Source organism: Homalodisca vitripennis, chromosome 5 (genome assembly GCF_021130785.1).
Source record: "Homalodisca vitripennis isolate AUS2020 chromosome 5, UT_GWSS_2.1, whole genome shotgun sequence".
NCBI lineage: Eukaryota > Metazoa > Arthropoda > Insecta > Hemiptera > Cicadellidae > Homalodisca > Homalodisca vitripennis.
The window spans coordinates 142699911-142719736 of record NC_060211.1 but is presented as its reverse complement, the minus strand read 5'-3'; the positions used below and the strand labels follow the sequence as shown (position 1 = coordinate 142719736).

The following is a 19826-nucleotide window of genomic DNA, read 5'->3' as shown; positions in this document are numbered from 1 at the left end:
TTTTTAAAATTAATTACAAGTACAATTTGGCGTGTTATCTAGTAATTGAATTAATTTTACATAATTAATGATATAATTTACCAACCCTCTATCTACTGTCATTTGAATATTTATCTAGTATACTTTTAGTATACTAAACTTATTTTCAAAAAGATACAATCATTGATTTTACCTGTCAAAAACTGATCAGATTATTGTATTATGTGAGATATATAGAGTACAGAACTGTAATAAAATATACATCCCTTTAATTTTTAAGTCTTTTAAGTATATATACATATAGTCAGCTGATTTAGCCTTAAATCTGTTGTTTACTTGTTCACTGTTATTATTTCTTTCTTTGCAATAAGATTTTTGTAATTAATAATATTGTAAATATACACATATTTTAATCGCAAAATGCTTACTTTTAGAAAAAGCCTGCCAAATTCATTATGCATAAAAACATATTAAAATAATAATGCATTATAATAACAATTTGGAAACAAAATAAGTATACCTTTCTTTTTAATTTTAAAAGTATTTTTTACAAATTATCTTTCTTTTTCTTTTTATGTTTGTATGGTATAATTGATTGTAGGCTATAGGAGACTGTATTTTAATGAAAAGGTTAAAAAACCAATAACTTACTTTTATAAATAACTAATAATGTTACAGTATTTTTCCAGACCACTGCTAAAATGTAAATTTCGACAAGGCTCTTCTTGTATAATCAGAACAAATGTCTGGCACTGAAAGGGTTAACATTGCAACTGTTGAGACAACGCTATTTGAGACACTTTCTGAATGGTTGTGGTTGTAGTATAGTCTACAATGAGATGTAGAAATTTATGACCTTTGTAATACAACTAATATTAGGGAATGTTTGCCATTATAACATTTTTATCTTTTCAACAATAATTTATCAGATAGAGGATTGGTAATATTGACAACATTAGTGCTATGCTTCAGCACTAGGAAATTAATGCAATCAACATTAAAATATTGCTGAATTTACCACTGCTTGTAGAAATACATATCGCTATTTTTGTAATATGCATGAATAATGCCTCAAAGCATTGAAAAGAATAATTTACTGAAACACAGGTATATAAAACTAGTGTAAAATTTACTGCCATTATTTAATTTCATGCCTTAATGATATAACTAATTTAAATCATAATGAAAACATAAATCCCACAGGTAAATTCAGTATTAAAGCAATACTTAAAAATAGAAAATTATTAATAGACTCAATTGTAAAAATAATTGACGTAATGAAGTAGGAACATACAAAAGTACAATTTACTATTTAAAGTATACAAAACAGTACAGCATTTTATAATATATTATGATATAAAAAGATTTCATATTATACAGTCTTGAATTGAAAATTGGAAATGAGGTAATGTTAAAATCAAATATGAAAATAATAACGTATTATGTTATAAAATATATATTCAAAAATAAAATAACAAAAATAAAACAATGAAATACTAAAACTATCTTGTGAAACAGTAAATTGTAAAAAGTTCTCTTATAAATAATTTTAAACAGGGTAGTAAATATTGTTATTTTGAGTTATGTGACTATATAAAATAATCAAAGAAATTAAGATTATTAATTATATTTCAGATCAAAATTTTATCAGATGTGATTTTTTTATACACAACATAAAACTAGAACTTACTTTAAAAACAATATTTGAATAACTTCTTTATTTGTAAAACATTTTAAACTTCAATACATTTTAAATTAAGAAGTTACTTTTTAGAAATTAAAAAATACCTTTTTGAATACTTTAAGGTAAATTATTTCCTTGCTGAAATGATAAAAATAATCTGCCAATAGTAATCACTTTAGATATTTTGTAGCAAACATTTTCTACAATACAGAAGTTAGACAATAGATTTTTAATTCAAATTAGTTAAAATTTACATTGATGAATACTTTAAATATACAAGGGTTTTTTTTTTAAGTAAGAACCATTTTATGATCCAACACTTTATGAACACAACTTTACTTTAATAAGAAATAAAAATATTAATATTTAAATTTTTCATTGTCAAAACCTTTAACAATACCTAAAGATTCGGCACAGCATTTAAAAGCTGATATTCAAAAACCTATGTCCTTTGGCCTTTTAAAGAGATAGAAGGATAATATTTTACAACATTATCCAAATGCTTTACACAAAGAAACTCCAAGTGTTTGGGAGAAAGGTGATGGTGTGAGGACACTACATCATAATTGTAAAATGAAATGGTCTAGTAATTTTTATAGAAACTCTCCAGCTGCATTGTTGTACTTGCAGCAATGTTAGAAAGTCCAACATTGTCGTGTTGCAGAATAACATCTCTTGAGAGCGTCCTCTTTGGAAATTTTGAATGATTTTGAATTTTGAACAATGTTTTAATAAGGAGTCTGAATACAATACAGCTTTCATTTATTGTTATTTACTAGACCTTCCCCAAACATTTTTTTTCTCTTAGGACAAAAATCTGAGATATTGCACTTAGTCCTAAAAGGACCTTTGCATTGCTTCTGGAGTAACAGGTTATTCTGGACGGGTAAGACTGGGGGTAGGGGCCGCCTCCTGCTGAGATCCGAGAAGGATTTTGGGCATTAATCTCAGTTATGTCTCTTCGGAAAAAGGGGAAGCCAGCTCTGTACTAGCCTCAGTAATCAAAACAGACGGGGGAAGGGGGGTAAGGTAAACACCCTTGTTTAGGCTAGAAACAAGAAACAGCCCTTAACACTTAGGGAGCTTCACCAACTCTAACAGTCATCTCCCGCAGTAGACTAGACCTATCGAGTATCTCGACATTTGCAGTTAGTGATGTGGCCCTTCTGACATCCATAGAGTTGCCCAGATTTAAGTAACACATTGGTTTTCACTGTACCCAAGGTACCAGCCAGAAATGAACCTTCCTGGGGTACATTTCAATTACTTGGTGATAAATTTCAGCAATATATCTTGTGCGTTTAAAAACAAAATTTCATTGTGAACTTCACTGTTGGTGATGGTTTTATTAATTAGCGTGATAGCAAACAATACAGTGTATAACCAAACAACGATCAAAGACAGAAGGTTGTAGGGCTGAACTTGAGTTGGTGTTACCTGAAACAAAATTGTGTGACCAGTTCTTACTTAAAAAAAAATACCCTTGTATCATATTTATGTGATTAGCATAGTTCAGAATTCTAGGATCTTAAATCGTAAATATTATTTTCAAAACTAAAAAATCTTCTAAGCTCCATACATAAAATATGAATTAATGTGAGCGTAATAGACTAGTGATTACTGATTTCTGGCTAAATAACTTGCATGGTTAGTAGTGCCACATTATATATTGTACAATAGAATTAATAAAATTAAAGTTATCTTCTATTAAAAGTGAACTACATTATTACTAGCAGACAGCGAAAGCTGGGATACCACTTGCTCTAAAGAAAGATAGGTTAGGTTAAGGGTATGTATCCAGGGGTGCAATATCACATTTTTTGTGTCAACATTGATAATACCAACTTTAAGTCACTTATTTTAAATTAAGTAATTGTTGAAAATACATATAAAATACAAATGAAAGGGTGTTTCACAGAAAAATACATACTTTATGTAATGATTAGGAAAGTAAGAATTAAATTTATATAAACCGATTTTAACACTTTTCTTTAATGAGGGACAATTAAAATGTCACCTTGATTTTACCTCCATTAGTAATATGGCATTCATAGTTCTCCTGTTGAATGTTTAAACAATAATACGAAACACTTCGTTTCATTTTTTGAAACTTATATACAAAATTTTTAAATCTTGAAAAATTTACAAAAGATTAATTCTGAAGAAACAATCTAAACTGAAAGAAACATGCTAAAACACAATAAATATATAAATTCAAAACAATTTTGACAGCATGTTAAAGATTAGACATGTTACAGACATTGCTGATGTCATAAAACAATCCTTCCTTAAATTCTAAGCCATCTAAAACTTGTATGACAAATTAGATTCAACAAGTACATTTTAATAATGAATCAAATTAAATTTAAAACTAAAAGAATTATTTATTACAGTATAAATACCTATTTCTTTTTACATTTAAATAAGTTTACAATACTTTTTAGGTTTTTGGAATAGCTGTGTATCAATCAATTTATTGGTCACTTCCAAAACGCACACGACTCTTTAATCACAGTGAAATTTCCACTACTAGTAAGAATAATATTCGAAATAATAAATATTGTATTTTATTTATTATAAATCATACATTAAATTTCTAAAGTGTGTATTTTTCTTCATGAAATACCCTTTGATAGCATATAATATAAAAATATAATCGAAAAATGTCAATAAAACCATTATACGCTAATTTGTGAAAAATGTAAACAAACATAAAAATGTTGTATATAGTTTAATTGAACACATTATAGGAATCAAAAATAATTTGTTGCTAATAATGAAACACTTTTAATGGAATGGTTTCCATTATAATAGACTAATTATGTGCAACCACACTCCATTCCCAATATCGGGAGATAGTTGGGTGAAGATTTCACTAAAACAACGTAACAAACTGTGTCAGCAAGTGCATAAAGTTGTATAACTTTAACAAAACCGCCAAACAAAATTATCACCCGTGAGTTTTATCAGTAACTACAATACAATATTGCTCTATAACATTAACAGTTACTACAATAAATATACAACTCTAATACGATAATAGAGTGCGTTTTCTTTGCCTCTTGGCAAAAAAAGGGCTACAAGTTAAGAGTGAAAACTTAAAACAAGTTCCAGATGAGAGTAAATGGACAGTGCGGACCCAAGAGGCAAAGACAAACTATACTAATTTGTTCCCAGTATGAGGTGGTATCCCTGTAAGTACATTACGAGTAAGTTATCATCAAGAATACACATTTTGCATAAAAATAGTCGAACACTATTACGACATTACTTTGGTTCATCACATAAACAAGGCAACGCATGGACATCAAGTTTTCCTACAGCCAACAGCTTCACATGTTGAGAAACTAATTTTGCTAGAGCCAACAGCTTCACACATTGAGAAACTAGCTTTTTTAGAGCCAACAGCTTCACACGTTGAGAAACTAGTTTTGCTAGAGCCAACAGCTTCACACATTGAGAAACTAGTTTTGCTAGCGCTAACAACTTCAAATATTGAGAAACTAATTTTGCTAGAGCCAACAGCTTCACATGTTGAGAAACTAATTTTGCTAGAGCTAACAGCTTCACATGTTAAGAAACTAGTTTTGTATAAATAATCTATTTGAAGATTCCAGCTGGATAAATGGACCTACGTTGGTTGATTTCGAACGAATTGATAATACTGCCTAAGAATGTGGAGATGGTGGACAATACAATCCAACAAGTGAAGTATAAAAATCTGCAAATTGTTTAGGATTGAATATAGAGAACGTTTATTGTGAGAGAACATATTACTCTAGAATCGAAAACTAAACAGTTTCCCCACAAAATCAGTACTTGAGAAAAGAATTTTCAAGAATTGTTAAGAGATGTTTGTCAAAAAGTCAATGATGTGTTTTAATAATCGTTTTGCAAGCCGAACACTTTTGTAAAAACAAAACTGAATAATTCTTTAATTTTAAAATGGTGGTGTAGACATTGTGAAAAGTAAGGTTTTTTATTTAAAAGATAAAAAAATATTCATGTTTTTTTTTTAGTAAATACAAGTAAAGATGTGTTTTTGTGAATTGCTAATTATTACTCCATTTTTATTAATCACTCGGCTCTGAACATTAGATACTATCTCGTAGTTCTACCTTGAATTCTTAACTATACTTTAAAAATATTTTAAATATCTTTTAAGGATTAAAGCCACAATTAAAGTGCAAACTATTACAATTTTGATGTTATTAATTGTTGAAACATTTTTTGAATAATCACTTTCACATTCTTAAATGGTTTGTTCTACATTTGGCAGCACAAGAGATCGTATAACGGAAATAATAAAACTCTGCTAGGAATTTAAATGAAAATGTTACAACTTAAAGAGTTGTATTATTACCAAACTCCCAGTTAAACCCTTTCCCTTAACATTACTAAAAAAGTCTGAAATTGTTTTATTAGTGGTCCCTTAGTTTTCCCGTTGAAAACAGTTGATAAACTTAACAGTGGTTCATTACCAGAGTGAAATAGAACCGGCGACTGTTGGTGAAGCTGTTTGGCGAAGCCTAAAGCAATCACTTGATACAAACATTGATCTATACACTATATCAATATACAACACACTCGTACAATTATACAAATAATAGGGAAACCTAAAATATATTAAAAAGTAGTTAAGTGAATATTAAAACAAAATTTAAGAAAACTTTATAGTATAACAATTGGTGTACAAATGTCAAATAGTATTAACTATGTGCCAGCTTTGCCACAATGTTTGATAAATATTCAAGGGAGTGTATTTCCTTCTAAAATAAAATTGTCAAGTGATCCTTACCGTGCCTTTAACCACATCAAGTCCTATGGATGTAAGCCAGGTTCATCATAAACTATAAAATAGACAAGGAGCTTACTAAATGTTTCTTCTACTTTGCCTGTTATATCAATGCCACTGATGATAGGTCTATTTTACGAAGAAAAGTATGTAGACGTTGGTACAGTGGCAAATTATAGTTTAATCTGTAAAATCAGTTGAATGTTAATTTAAAATATCTGATATTAATAATTCTTTCAAGCAAAATGGGATTTATAAACTAATGTATTTAAAATAATTAAGGAACTACGGGTCCCATTTTTTCATGCCATGCCTTTAGAAGAGAGGTCAAAAATGGATTGTGCTGACATTCATAATGCAATAAGAATAATGAAGAAATTTAACAAATTTTAAAATAAAAAATGTTTAAGTTAATTTTAAAATTTATTGGAAGCAACAAAACTATGCCAAAACAATGTAATCATGACATGTCTTTCACTTAGCAAGTTTGAACCTGATACGTTCAGGTGTTGCAGGCATATTTAATTATTAACTGCACACAAAAATCATGAATTAGGAGTACGTAACAAAAAAATCCATTAATATCACAATAGTGCATAAAACACATTATATATATATATATATATATATATATATATATATATATATATCATATGTTTAACTTAGAATTGAAAAATAAAAATAAGCGAATAATTGTATAATAGAACTTTTTAAGATAAAGCCAATCTCATTTCTAATATTATTCTGCCTAATTTTTCTTTGTCCAATAGTCTGTATGAGGATACCATAAAACAAAATATGGGCAAGAGTTGGTAACTGAAAAAGAACTGCAGTTACAAACAGGATTTAATCTTCTGGTATATTATGGTATTAATGGTATAAGTTCTGGCCAGATTTTTATTTTATATCCTTAGAAAAGAGCCTAAATTAAAACAAAACCAGAAATGTCTATAATGGATATGAATTAAACAATTAATTTTTCAGGTTCCAAACAATTAAAAAAAAACAACAAAAAGTTATACAAATTTTTCAACTCATTTGACGTTGATCCAGTTTTGACAGTATAAGGCACTCAAGTTTAAATTTAAAAAAAAAGAGAAGAGCAATAAATAGCGTTGTAGGTTTCCCTATTACAAGGTACAAATTAAATCAATAGTCTTACATATAGTATGAAATAGATGGTTATAGAAAAAATAAAGCTCTTTTTGTTATTTTGGTAGAAATTAGTCGATCTGTTGGCAGTAATGGGGACCCCATGTCAGGGGGCAACACAAGTAACAACTAGCAGACAGCTTGTACTGAATACCACTTACAAAATCTACTTATTAATTAAAACAATTATATAAAACTATAAAGTTTACAAAACAGTTTGTATATTTACTAAACTATATACAAACAGCATCAAATGTTTCTTACACATAAGGCCAGCATTTAAATTTATTACAAGCTACACTATTATCAATTCCTTAAGTAAACTAAAGCCCATGAAAGCTCATTATAGTGAAACGTAAACAGACGGAAACCAGAAGTGCTTTCTAAAGAACAGCGCCCACTCTTAGTAAGTGACGTAACACAGAGTTAAGATACAATCATACCGACTTATTCCCCAACTGAACAATATATAAACTCTATAATATACAGATATATAAAACGGACAGATTTAATAGTAATAGAGAACGATTTGATATAATTCTTTTCTCAAATACAGAATCTTTACTAGGTTCTATTGTCCTGTTAACTACTAAATAAATACATCTCCATATAAAACTTATATAAAACATAACATTGTCTTCACTTTATGTTCAATAAATAAATTCAAAAACCTTGTTTGTTCAACTCAACACTCTTTAACAATAATATGGTTTCAAGATTAGGATTATTAAATACAATAAGAGTTATTGGACAATGATAAGATCGCTAAAAGAGCTACAAACAATCTCACAGAATGTAACAGTCTTTTTAAGTGACACCAATTTTACGTACGTATTGCCCATGGTTATGAGGGTATGTTCTCACAAATTAAATTTACGTTGTATCAAGAATCATATTTCATATATTATAATCTGAGTTTATAAGAGTGAAATATTTGTTCGTGATGGCTTCATCATTTATACAATATACTTTTATCACAATTATTTTGCATACTAAGACATCTATGGCCCTTACATAACGTTTATCATTAAGTTAGAAACAAAACTAGTAATGGGAAAGTTAAATACAGCCACTATTGTGTTTATAGAGCTATAATATAAAAATCAGATTAATGATCTACCAATCACAACATTGACAATAGCATTTTACTGATTTAATACTATTTGTTAAAGCAGTTATTCTGTTTCAGCTCTTATCTTAGTATAACATGAATTATTAGTATTCAGTACTATCATAATCTCTGCTTTGGATGATCTTATAAATAAATCTTTGAGTAACAATATATTTAAAATTCTTGTGAAATACATTGTCTACTCAGTCCACAAATCTGTATGTCTTTGATATACACAACTTCAAAGACAGATCTCATTGTGCTGGAGAGAAATTGCACTTATTTGACAAGAATCTTCTCATTTTTTAACTAAAAGATTAGTTCAAATTATTTGCCCATTTTAGAATATGCAGCTATCTCAAATAAAACATTCAGAGTATTCTGCTTCTGAAAAGAGTTCCAAAACTCACAACTGACTGTTGTAGTCATGTTTAACATGTCTTTGATGTTATATTAATTTAAATTTAACTAATTTACCCAAAATTATTATTAGTTCAAAGCAGATCTAAGTTTACATCAGTATTGACTGAAATATATGAAAATGATTTCAAACTAATAATACATTAGGGAAGATAATCACAGTTTAATGAATCTACAAAATAATGTTTTAAATCATTCCTAGAGGGACAAATAATTTTGTTTAAGCGCAACTTTTGTTTACAACTCGGATAGAGTTGCTTCCACTAGAGTGGGCTCAAGGTAATATTTAGGATCGAAACTGACTGTGACCTGGAATATTTACAGATCAACATTAAAAAGAAACAAAATATTTTTGAATGAGTGGGACAAATCCTCACATTAACCCTTTGAGTCCTAAATTTGTGTAACATAACTGAACAAAATACCGAGTTTTGTATCTTTAAGCTCTGCACAATGAAAACAATGTTTTTCACTATACACTAGTACTGTATGTTTGATGCATATTTGTATCATTTTAATGATGAAATAAAATACAATGATATATCAATTTTGTTATTCGACCTTTTGGAGATTGATTCCGATATCTGCAAAGTTTGTAGTTGTAGCAAATACAGTGAATTTGCGACATATCAGAAGTTACACAGTAAATGGTTTTTAATTATTCTAGAGTATATTAAGATGTTTATGAAAAACTGTACATCATGATGAAAGTAATTAAATACTGATGTTTTGCAAATACCTGACTTGAAGTACATACAACTCATATTTTGTTACAAAATAAAATGTTTGATTCTGATCTATGTCCCTGTGCATCACTGGGCTTCTGCTGTATCTATTGATTAGACACAAACTGATTTTCTTTTAATACTTGATATCATGAAGAGGGATGGTTTGAAATTTACGTTTAAATATATTTAAGTTTACAAAACACACAATAAGTATTACATTATGGTAATACATAATACCATATTGCCAGTAAAAAAAAAACATAATAAAAATATATACCTATATTTTTTCGAGTACAAGACATATATTCTGGAACACCATTTTTTATCTGGTGAAGAAAATGACATGATTGTACTGTAGTACTTCAAATATAGTAATTTCCTTGAAATTCTGCAAATCCCATTAAAATGGTTTTTGGATCCCTTTTTGTGTTCAAAGCTATCTCCAAAGGATTAAGCTATGTATGACTACTAGAATAGAATAGTGAATAAATGTACATATCCAAATACATTCTCAAATCCATTCTAAACCCAAATTTCCATATATGGACGCAGCCAATTTACTGTAATTCAACTATAAGTAATAGGGTAGAGTAATTCATTTAATACTGTTACTAATGTAAAACTTTTCATCACATATCTAATTACTGTAGAAGTTTTCTGCAGTGGACGATTAAAATTTATAATAATAATTTTTTAACATCTTTTAAAAAAAGTTTTAGTAGAAAGACGTGAACTCTTTAATGACTATTATTACTGTGATTAATTAAAATTTACTAATGCTGACAAAATAACAAATCAAAGGACTCAAAGGGCTAATAATACTAATTTGAAGCTGTTTTCTATTCGATTCTCCGATACATTCTAGTTGGCCAACTACCGGTGAGTTTCCAATTCGCAACGGTCCGCTGCATCCATGTCGCGGTCGCCGTAGCCCCACACACTGCCATCTCCGCTCCTTTGTGCACGCCGCCGCACCATACCTTCGCTCACCGTCTTGCAATCGTAAGCCCAGCCGAGACGTGCAAAGGTGTCGATGAAAGCTGTCGTCCAGTTGAACCCGTACTGCCCAAGCTCTGATGTCTTGTAGTCCCAGGGGAAGACGTGATGGTAATTGTGCCAACCCTCCCCCAGAGCCCCTAGGCTCACAGCCAGATTCTCTACTGGGCTGATGTTTCTGTAGGGCACATATCCTTCTTTGTAATAAATGCAGTAAACAGTTTTAATGTACCTTTCATTGCCATGTGATTTGTTTACTCTATGTTACCGTACTGGCAAGTAACTTACCAGTCTTTATGATTAAGGTAGTTTGATACAACTCATGTAATTGTTATTTATGATTATATACAGTTAGGATTATATTTTTTGTATTAAAAATAGTAATAAAATGTAGTGAATACACCATAATTTTAAAAATATTATTTTTCTTTTAGTTTAGTAAAAAAATGATTGGCGGCAAAGGATAAATAAGATTAAAAGAAAACAAATTAAAGACTCAACCCAATTCAATATTTCTTCCCAATTCATTATTTGAACAATACATTTTAGAACCAATAAAATAAACATGAAGATATCTTTATAAATAATGTTTTTTGAGGGTTTTTTAAAAATTTTTTTGTGCACTAATGAAAATTCTTTACTTTGTAAATACACATATGGAATCACATATTCATAACTTAAATTACTATAATACCTCAGTTACTAAAATAACTATCTACTTACAGTGTTCAATTCCAAAACATTCCAAATTACAAAATGGATTTTGATCTTTATTTAATTTTTGTTTGGTAATTTGATGTTCTGTTTAATACAACAATATGTTTTTTATATTATTTTGCTAACAAAAAACTTTTAACTTTAAATTAAAAAAAAAATGCATAATCTTATATTGTTGGAACAGAATTTTTTAACCCTTTCAGTGCCAGACATTATCCCTAGAGTATGATCAAGAAATGCCAGGTTTAGCTCCATACCCAGCCCACCCAAGGAGGTTGTGGAGGTTGTATGTGGAGCTCCATGTGTAGATGCAAGAAGTGCCAAGCAATAATTGGCTTTTTTTAGCTGTTCACAAAAAAGATCATAGATTCATTATTTATTGATGAAAAATGGTTACTTTTTGTTTTGTTTTGCTCATAAATAATCACTGTAAATATAAACACCTATAATAAATTTACTGAACATGTATAACAAAAAAAAAAAAAATAAAGAAAAACATACTTACATAAAATTTTTCATGAATTTTTCAGTTTAGTGTAAAAATATAATATGTGAAAAATTCCTCACTCTGTAAGTAGTGTTATTTTTTAAACTTCCACATAGTTTTAAACATATATACACAAATTTAAACTGGTATCTTCAAAAATAAAGTTTTTAGGATCGGTTTTAGAAATATTTCGAATCTTGATTTTAGCTCATTTCACTAAAACTTGTGTTGCACTTTATAAAAGAAGTGTATTTATACATAAAACTGCAAACAAAACTGTATCTGTAACTGCTCTTAAGTCCAATTACACAATGAAAAACACTTAGCCTAGTCCTATATATACAGTTATTAGAAAACTAGCTTGAAGATATAAAAACTAACACTTGTGAAATGATAAACAATATGGGTGAAGTCGCTTCTTACATGTTTTACAAGAAAAGGTAGCCTTCTTCCTTTTTCCTCCTGCCTGAGTACTTTTTTTGCTGCATACAGAGCAATTCAGTTCTTTTTTATTTGGCAGTTTATCTAAAAACATTGTCCAATCGCCATCACCACCACCGTTACTGGCTTCATTTCTCTGCCGGTCATTTCCAGGTAAATTGTATAGCACAGGCCTCCTTTCCTGGAGAGCCTCCTCCTTTCCACTCGGTAAACAGTTCTTCTATAAGTGCCACAGTATATTCTAGCCTAGCAAGAGGTTGGATGATTCCTGTAGGCCTACATTACTTGGTCGACCTCTAGGCCATGTTTGTAGGTTAGGCCTAGGTCGTGTTTCAAACCCAAGTTCTACGTCTGGGGCATCATCATCAGATGAACAACAATAATTTTGTAAAGGTCTAAAAGACAAGTGATTTAGTCTAGACCTATTAGTTTGCGATGTTGAGGGCAAATTAGGATCGTAATCCGGATCGCTGTCTGTATTGTCAAAACCTACACTAGGAGACTCATCACTTTCACTCAAACTACTCACAGAATAATCACTTTCATCTTCCAACACTCTCTGTGATAAAAAAACTTTTTACCAATTGTTTTTATTAAGGATTGGTCCTTTATAAATAAATATATATAACAAAATTACATGCGTTAAACCACGTTTAGTATTTTATTGAATTTTTTTTCTACAGGTCCGTGTAGTCGGACGTTGGCTCTTCTTGCACATTTCGTCGACGTCCTTCTAGTCGGACGTTGGCACTGAAAGGGTTAAGTATGACCAAACTTATTAATACATACTTATTATTAATAACTCTGCTACTAAAAGAATTATTAACTTACAGTGTTCAATTCTAAAATATTATACTTTTTCAAAGTATAAAATGGATTTTGATCTTTATTTCATTTTTGTTTGGTAATTCGGTATGTTACTTTTTATTTAAGTCTGGCAGTAACTTTTAATGGATTCTCTATTAGACATTGAACCATAGCAAAAACAAAATCAAAAAGAGGTTAATAACGGATAGTAACATTTATTTGTATTATGTATTTCATTTTTTATTATGAATATTTCAGTTGCCATCTAGTGATCAATGGAATTTTACTTGCACACATCCACTGGCGTTTCATTATTCCAATACTGTATACTATTACATTTTAGAAATACAAGGTGTGTTAGAAAAGTAACAGGAATTTTTAAATTTCACTGGTTTGGAGAGTCCGATTGTGAAGATTATTATTAAGTTGGTACTCATGCTCCTAAGGTATAATAAAATTTCCAGCTGTTTAATTTTCAGTGATAGCTGCTAAGGTTAGACATGGTTTGTGAACTCTAGCAGGATTGGAAGAAGTGCTGGCACAAGTGCATAATATCTAATGGGGACTATTTTGAAGGTGACAACATTAATGTAGAGAATAAATAAATATTTTTTCAAAAATTGAAACTTTTTGAACATGAATTCCAAAAAAAAACACCACTGACTAATTTACGTTATTAACCCATTGATCTAGTGATTTACCACTTTAAACACTAACAAAGGTTAAAAAAAATTACATGTAAAATCGTTTTATTAACATTAGATGCTAAACAATAGTTATGAAAATTCAGCCAAAAATAGATTAGAGCAAATGTAATAATCAGAGTGATTAATGTGATAATCATGTTATTGGGCTGCTGAATTACATGTATATCTGTATGTGATACACCTATTGACAATAGATACCAAAAAATCAGAGAAATAAGTTACAGAATCAAAACAAATCTTGAAAGAATTGTTTACATAACTGACAATTCCAGTTATGACACGAAATGGAAAGCTACTGATTTTGAAATCTACATATACCTTCAGAAAACATAATCCAAGGGGTTCCAAATAAGATAATAACTAAAAGATTTCTAGTTATCAGAATCAATGTTTTTTCCAAAACACAAAAAACTTCATGAATTTTCTGTTTTGTAGTACACTATAATTTTATAGCAATTAATTAATTATTTAAATTTATATTAATTTTAGAATTGAATTTTTACTCATGTGTTACAACAATATTAGTCTATGCACTAGTCCACAACCACTATAAATAACTCTATTTGAATGGTGAATGTTTGCGATCCAGGCACTGTTGTTGTGTTTGTTTACAATCCGGGCACTGTTGCGTTAGTTTACAAACAACACAAAGCAGAGGACAATCAGCTGTGCCAAACAATGATATCAGATGTTATGCCTTATCTGGTTGGTCAGACATCGCAATATAAAGGAAGGTTGTATAAAGCTACTCATCACAAGTTACAAAATTCAACCTAAGAAAAAATAAAAAATATTACAACATACAAAGTTAGTCCAAAATTGACTAATATATCATTATAATATATTTACTTTAACCCTAGTAATGGTAGTCATTTCAGTTGTTAATGGCAGACTGTTTTTGTGTGTTGCGTAAGGTATTTTTCTTTATTAAAAAAATTCATATATAACAGCAATTATGGTGTACTGTATTATAAATTGCTTTTTTCAGAAAAGAGTGGAGAATAACATTCTGTTCACATAACTTGAATTTATAATAGGTGTATTTTTGTTATATATATAATTTACCTTAATTTTTTAATTTTTTTTACATTAATTGCGTGGGACCATTGTTTGAAAATATTTTTATTCCTAAAACTTTGAAACTTCAAGATAGCCAAAAGTTGTCAAATATTATGTAGGTTTTGAAATTATATAGGTTTTTAGGAATATATACAAATAAACTAAAAATGTGTGAAAATTTGTAAATGTGCCTAAACCCAACTGAATAAAACAGTAAAACCAAAAACATAATTGTTTTGAACTATAGTAAAAAGAAACTTATTAAAAAGAAAGAATAAAGTAACAAAATTATATTTACAGTGAGAAAATAAATCAATAATTAGTTTGTTTATTGTTTGTGATGGTTTTATTTCTGACTTGGGCTAAAACAAAACTATGATATGCATTTAAATTTGGTAAACAAATATATAACGGTTAATATTATTTACTAAAACTACTCATATAAAAACATTACAGGATCATAATAAACACGTTTTATGCAATAATCAATAAATATTTATAGTTAACAAATATACAGTGTCATCGAAAAATAATGCCTAGATTTAATAAAATTATAACATCAAAACCTTTCATGTTAAATGAGTAATTCTTTCACTGGACGATAACTGGTGAACGCAAGTTTTGTTTTTAGTTCGTCTGATTGTGTTTCCCTGTCTTTGTGATGCGCAGACAAGCTGCGCAATTGTCAAGGTCAGCCGGCCACAGACGCGCCGCCGCTCAGTACGATGTTGACCGTGCAACAAAAAGCACAGTGCGTGATTTGGTACGCGGAGTCAAAGTCAATTGTCAGTGTACAGCGGCTCTTTCGGAGAACATATCCGGGTCAAACAGCACCTGATAACAAAGCTATCGTTCGATGGTTTAACCAGTTTAGGGAAACAGGGACCGTCGGCAAAAAATCTAGACCAGGCCGACCAAGAACATCAGAAGAGAATGTTGAGCGTATCCGGCAATCTTGTGTTAGGAGCCCAAAAAATCCATTGCTCGACGAAGTCTTCAACTAAAAATTCCAAAAACAACAATACAAAATGTACTACACAAACGGCTAAGACTTCATGCGTATAAAATTCAGATAAAACAGCAAATAAAAACCTACCGACCGCCCTAAACGAACTGAATTTGCAAGTTTTATGTGAAATGAAATTGATGATAATCCAAATTTTTCTACAGAGAGTGTTGTTTAGTGATGAAGCTACGTTTCACATAAATGGATGTGTAAATCGTCACAATTGCCGTGTATGGGGATCGCAACAGCCAAACGAAATCCACGAGTATGTGCGTGATTCTCCCAAACTCAATGTGTGGTGCGCGTTATTTCATGACAAAGTTATTGGACCTTTCTTTTTTGTAGAAAAAACCATTACAGGCCTAGTTTACCTGGACATGCTTGAAACTGTTTGTGTTCCCCCAATTAGACGATATCGAACAACAGACTGGACAGCGAATCATTTTTATGCAAGATGGGGCTCCACCTCACTACCATCGCGAGGTACGCGCTGCACTAAACGCACGCTTCCCAAACGGTTGGATTGGTAGAGCAGCCCCCATTTTATGGCCTCCTAGAAGTCCTGATCTTACCCCTTTGGATTTCTTTTTCTGGGGGTACATAAAAATTATAGTTTACGCAGAAAAGATTCGGGATTTGGACCATCTTCGGGAGCGAATTTCTTCCGCAATCTTAACTGTTACGCCAGATATGATTGGACGCACGTGGCAGGAAGTTGACTACAGACTTGATATCTGCAGGGCAACGAACGGTGCTCACATTGAAACATACTAAGGTATGAAAAAAAAAAATTTATTTTTTTCCGCACATTTTAAGACTACAACCTTTAAATTACCTTTAATAGTTTTTTTATGACAGTTATTTAAAATCTAGGCATTATTTTTCGATGACCCTGTATTACAGTAATAAATTAACAAAATAACCAATACAGTTAACAACTGTGCCGGGCTATAGCAAGACTTGAAAATAAATTCCACTCTATAAACAGCTGATTGCATCATCCATCCACTCATCACTACTGAAAAAAAACTGTCTGTAGACTGGACAGATTCTGATGTTTGCAATGGTGCCCATTGATACGAGTTTACATACTATAATAACTGAAATAGTGACGCCATGACTAGTCGTCAATTGCCAACCACGGGCACTGTAATTGTCATGGAACGGTTCTGTGACAAAACTTTAGAGCCCAATCTAGCTGTTGGAACCATTCCACAATACGAGGCCAATGGGTTAAACCTAATTAATAATAGTATTAATTTTTTAAATTGTTATTTTCGTTTAGCATTTTAGCATTTGTAACATTTGTAGTGTTTATGTATATAAACATTATATTTAAAATAAGATTTGTAACAAAGTTATTCAAAAGTATGAAATTAAAGTCACTTATGCTAGGCCTACCCACTTACAGCTGATTTGTTCTCTTGCTATTTTGATATCAAATAGTCAACATAGCTAACTATACTATGAAAATATACTTTGACATTAAAAATAGCAACATCTTTAAATCTTACGTAATAAGGGCTGAATCATAGCAGAAAAAGTGCAAGCTACAAAAGATGTTATCCAATGAGATGACACTGTGTACATATTCTCTAGTACAAATGGAGCTGCATGGCTGTATTTTGAATGGTTTTAAATGGTTAAATAATAGTAATAAATACAGTATGTTAGAAACTTACTTGTCATATGGTCGAGCACCATACATGTGGGCGAAACTGTTTACAGCAAAAGCCATATTAAGTGTGAAAGAGAAGCGGAAGTTGAAGTTGACAAAGAATGAAATCCACAGATCCTCGTTCCAGTAGTACCATGGGGTGAGGACTGGCAGGCCAATGCATAGAATGGCAAACAGTGGGATGTATAACCTACAAGCAAAACATGAAACTATGAAAATACGAGTATAATACAATATAAAAATACATAGAATGGCAAGTGATATATATACAGCCTGTAAGCATAACAATGGAGAATAAAAAAGAGAGATATTACTATTTTCATACATACATACATACAGTCAATATCTTTTTAAAATGTAAAGGAAATTTAATTTAACTTTGTTCCAAACTGAAAAACTAAGTAGAAGCTGTTTTATCCACAATATTGCCCTGTTGGTTATAAGGATTCTTTTTTACTTTGATGTTTTTAAAACAAATTAAATAAAACAAATTGTACTGTGGGTACACTTTTTTATTTGTTATAATGTTATAAATGTGAGAAAAAAATTATTGTAACATTTTTTAGGAATACAGTAGTTACATAACATTTTTTTATATGATGTACATAATAAAAAAAAAGCATTTTGCAGTAGGCCTACTGGTGGTCTACAACAAAGTCAGTGAACAACATATTATGTACTCACATTTCTCTTGTTTCATATCTTCTACATGTAGACTTCATACTTATTTGGATTTTTCCAAAAAGTATATACATTATACAGGGTGTCCCACAAATAACCTGAAAAACTTCTCAGGTGGTTTCCTCTCAAGAAAATAATGAAAAAAAGTTCATATAAACAAATGCTTTGTTAGCAAGCTACGGCTAACAAAAAACGAAAATAAAGTGAATCTGATTTTTATGGTATAAAAATAGTTGTTACATTTATTGGATTTTATGTAAAATGAACTGAAAAAATTGAATAAATTGGTCCCAGACCAGTAAGACCACCCATTTCTGAGATATCAGACAAAATATGCAAAATTACGGTTTCGAAAAAACATGTTTGGTTTAGACCTTTTTACCCAAAACTTTGTTTGGAAATTGGGGGGGGGGGGGGGGGTGAGGGGGGGGGGGGGTGGGGGGTGGGGGGGGTGGGGGGGGGGGGGGGGTGAAGGGTTGGGGTAAAGGGGGGGGGGGGGGGGGGGGGGGTGGAACGTCTGAGATTGAAAATAAATCTGATACAATAGTTTTGAGCACGTTTCCTCAAACGTTTTTCAAAAATATTCCTGGTCTGAGTGAAATGCGTTCACAGAAAGTCGTTTAATTTTCTAAACTCTGGTCAGTAATGTGGATGGTTCACCATAGTGGCATTACATCTCACCCTTAAGTTCTTAACAGGATTTTTCCTTCCCTGACGCATTATCACTTATGTTAGTTTAATAAATCTTTCAAGTTATTTCAGGTTTTAATAATCTTGTTAAATTTGTTGACTTGGCTGCAGGCTCTCCTGCAGGTGGGCATTTCTAAATTGATTTAAATGCAGCTGACCTTACATATATTTCCAACTTTGCTGTCTGTTGCATAGGCTCGTCTTGTACATCATTTGTAAAAATCGTTTGGGTGTTTGTCTTTAGTTTGCTTGACTGAAGCAGCTAAGGTGTCTTTTAAAATCTGGATATCAGCCTTATCTTCAACAGCCTGCCTCTCCATTAAATGTAGTTTACATTCAATGGCATTGAATGTAATAATCAAGTTTGAGATTCAGGCTTCTTGTCATTAAACAAGCAATTAATTATTTGCTGATGGCATCTGCTATGATTGTAATCAGTTCTCTGTACAATGAACTTGTTTTTGAAAGCACTTAGATATATTTTGGCTTCAAATTTGTTATATCTCCATTTTGGCTTCAAATTTGTTATATCTCCCTCCATTTCTTTTACAGTTTTTTCATGATTAATTATATCCTTTAGATGTTTTATATTGTTTTTCAATCAAGTAATTTTTTCATTTTTGTTCTTTCAGTTATTATCTTGTCCAGCATCTCTTTTACTCAGTGACTGCCTATAGATTCTTCTAGT

General features: G+C 30.6%; 1 protein-coding gene across 1 annotated transcript; it reads right to left on the bottom strand.

Annotated features, from left to right (window-relative positions):
• Window positions 1-7286: 7286 nt before the first annotated feature.
• LOC124362944 (acyl-CoA Delta-9 desaturase-like) lies at window positions 7287-17987 on the bottom strand. Its single transcript, XM_046817842.1, has 2 exons — window positions 17772-17987; window positions 7287-11043 (listed from the first exon to the last, which is right to left on the bottom strand). Exons 1-2 carry the CDS (start codon window positions 17825-17827, stop codon window positions 10743-10745), a joined length of 357 nt encoding a protein of 118 aa, XP_046673798.1. The 5' UTR covers window positions 17828-17987; the 3' UTR covers window positions 7287-10742.
• Window positions 17988-19826: the final 1839 nt, after the last annotated feature.

Excerpts from the sequence above, each read along its gene's own strand:
- LOC124362944 (XM_046817842.1), bottom strand. The coding sequence starts at position 17,827 with ATGGCTTTTGCTGTAAACAGTTTCGCCCACATGTATGGTGCTCGACCA. Across the intron at positions 11,044-17,771 it reads GGTGCTCGACCATATGACAA|AAACATCAGCCCAGTAGAGA; the intron begins GTAAGTTTCTAA and ends TGTGCCCTACAG.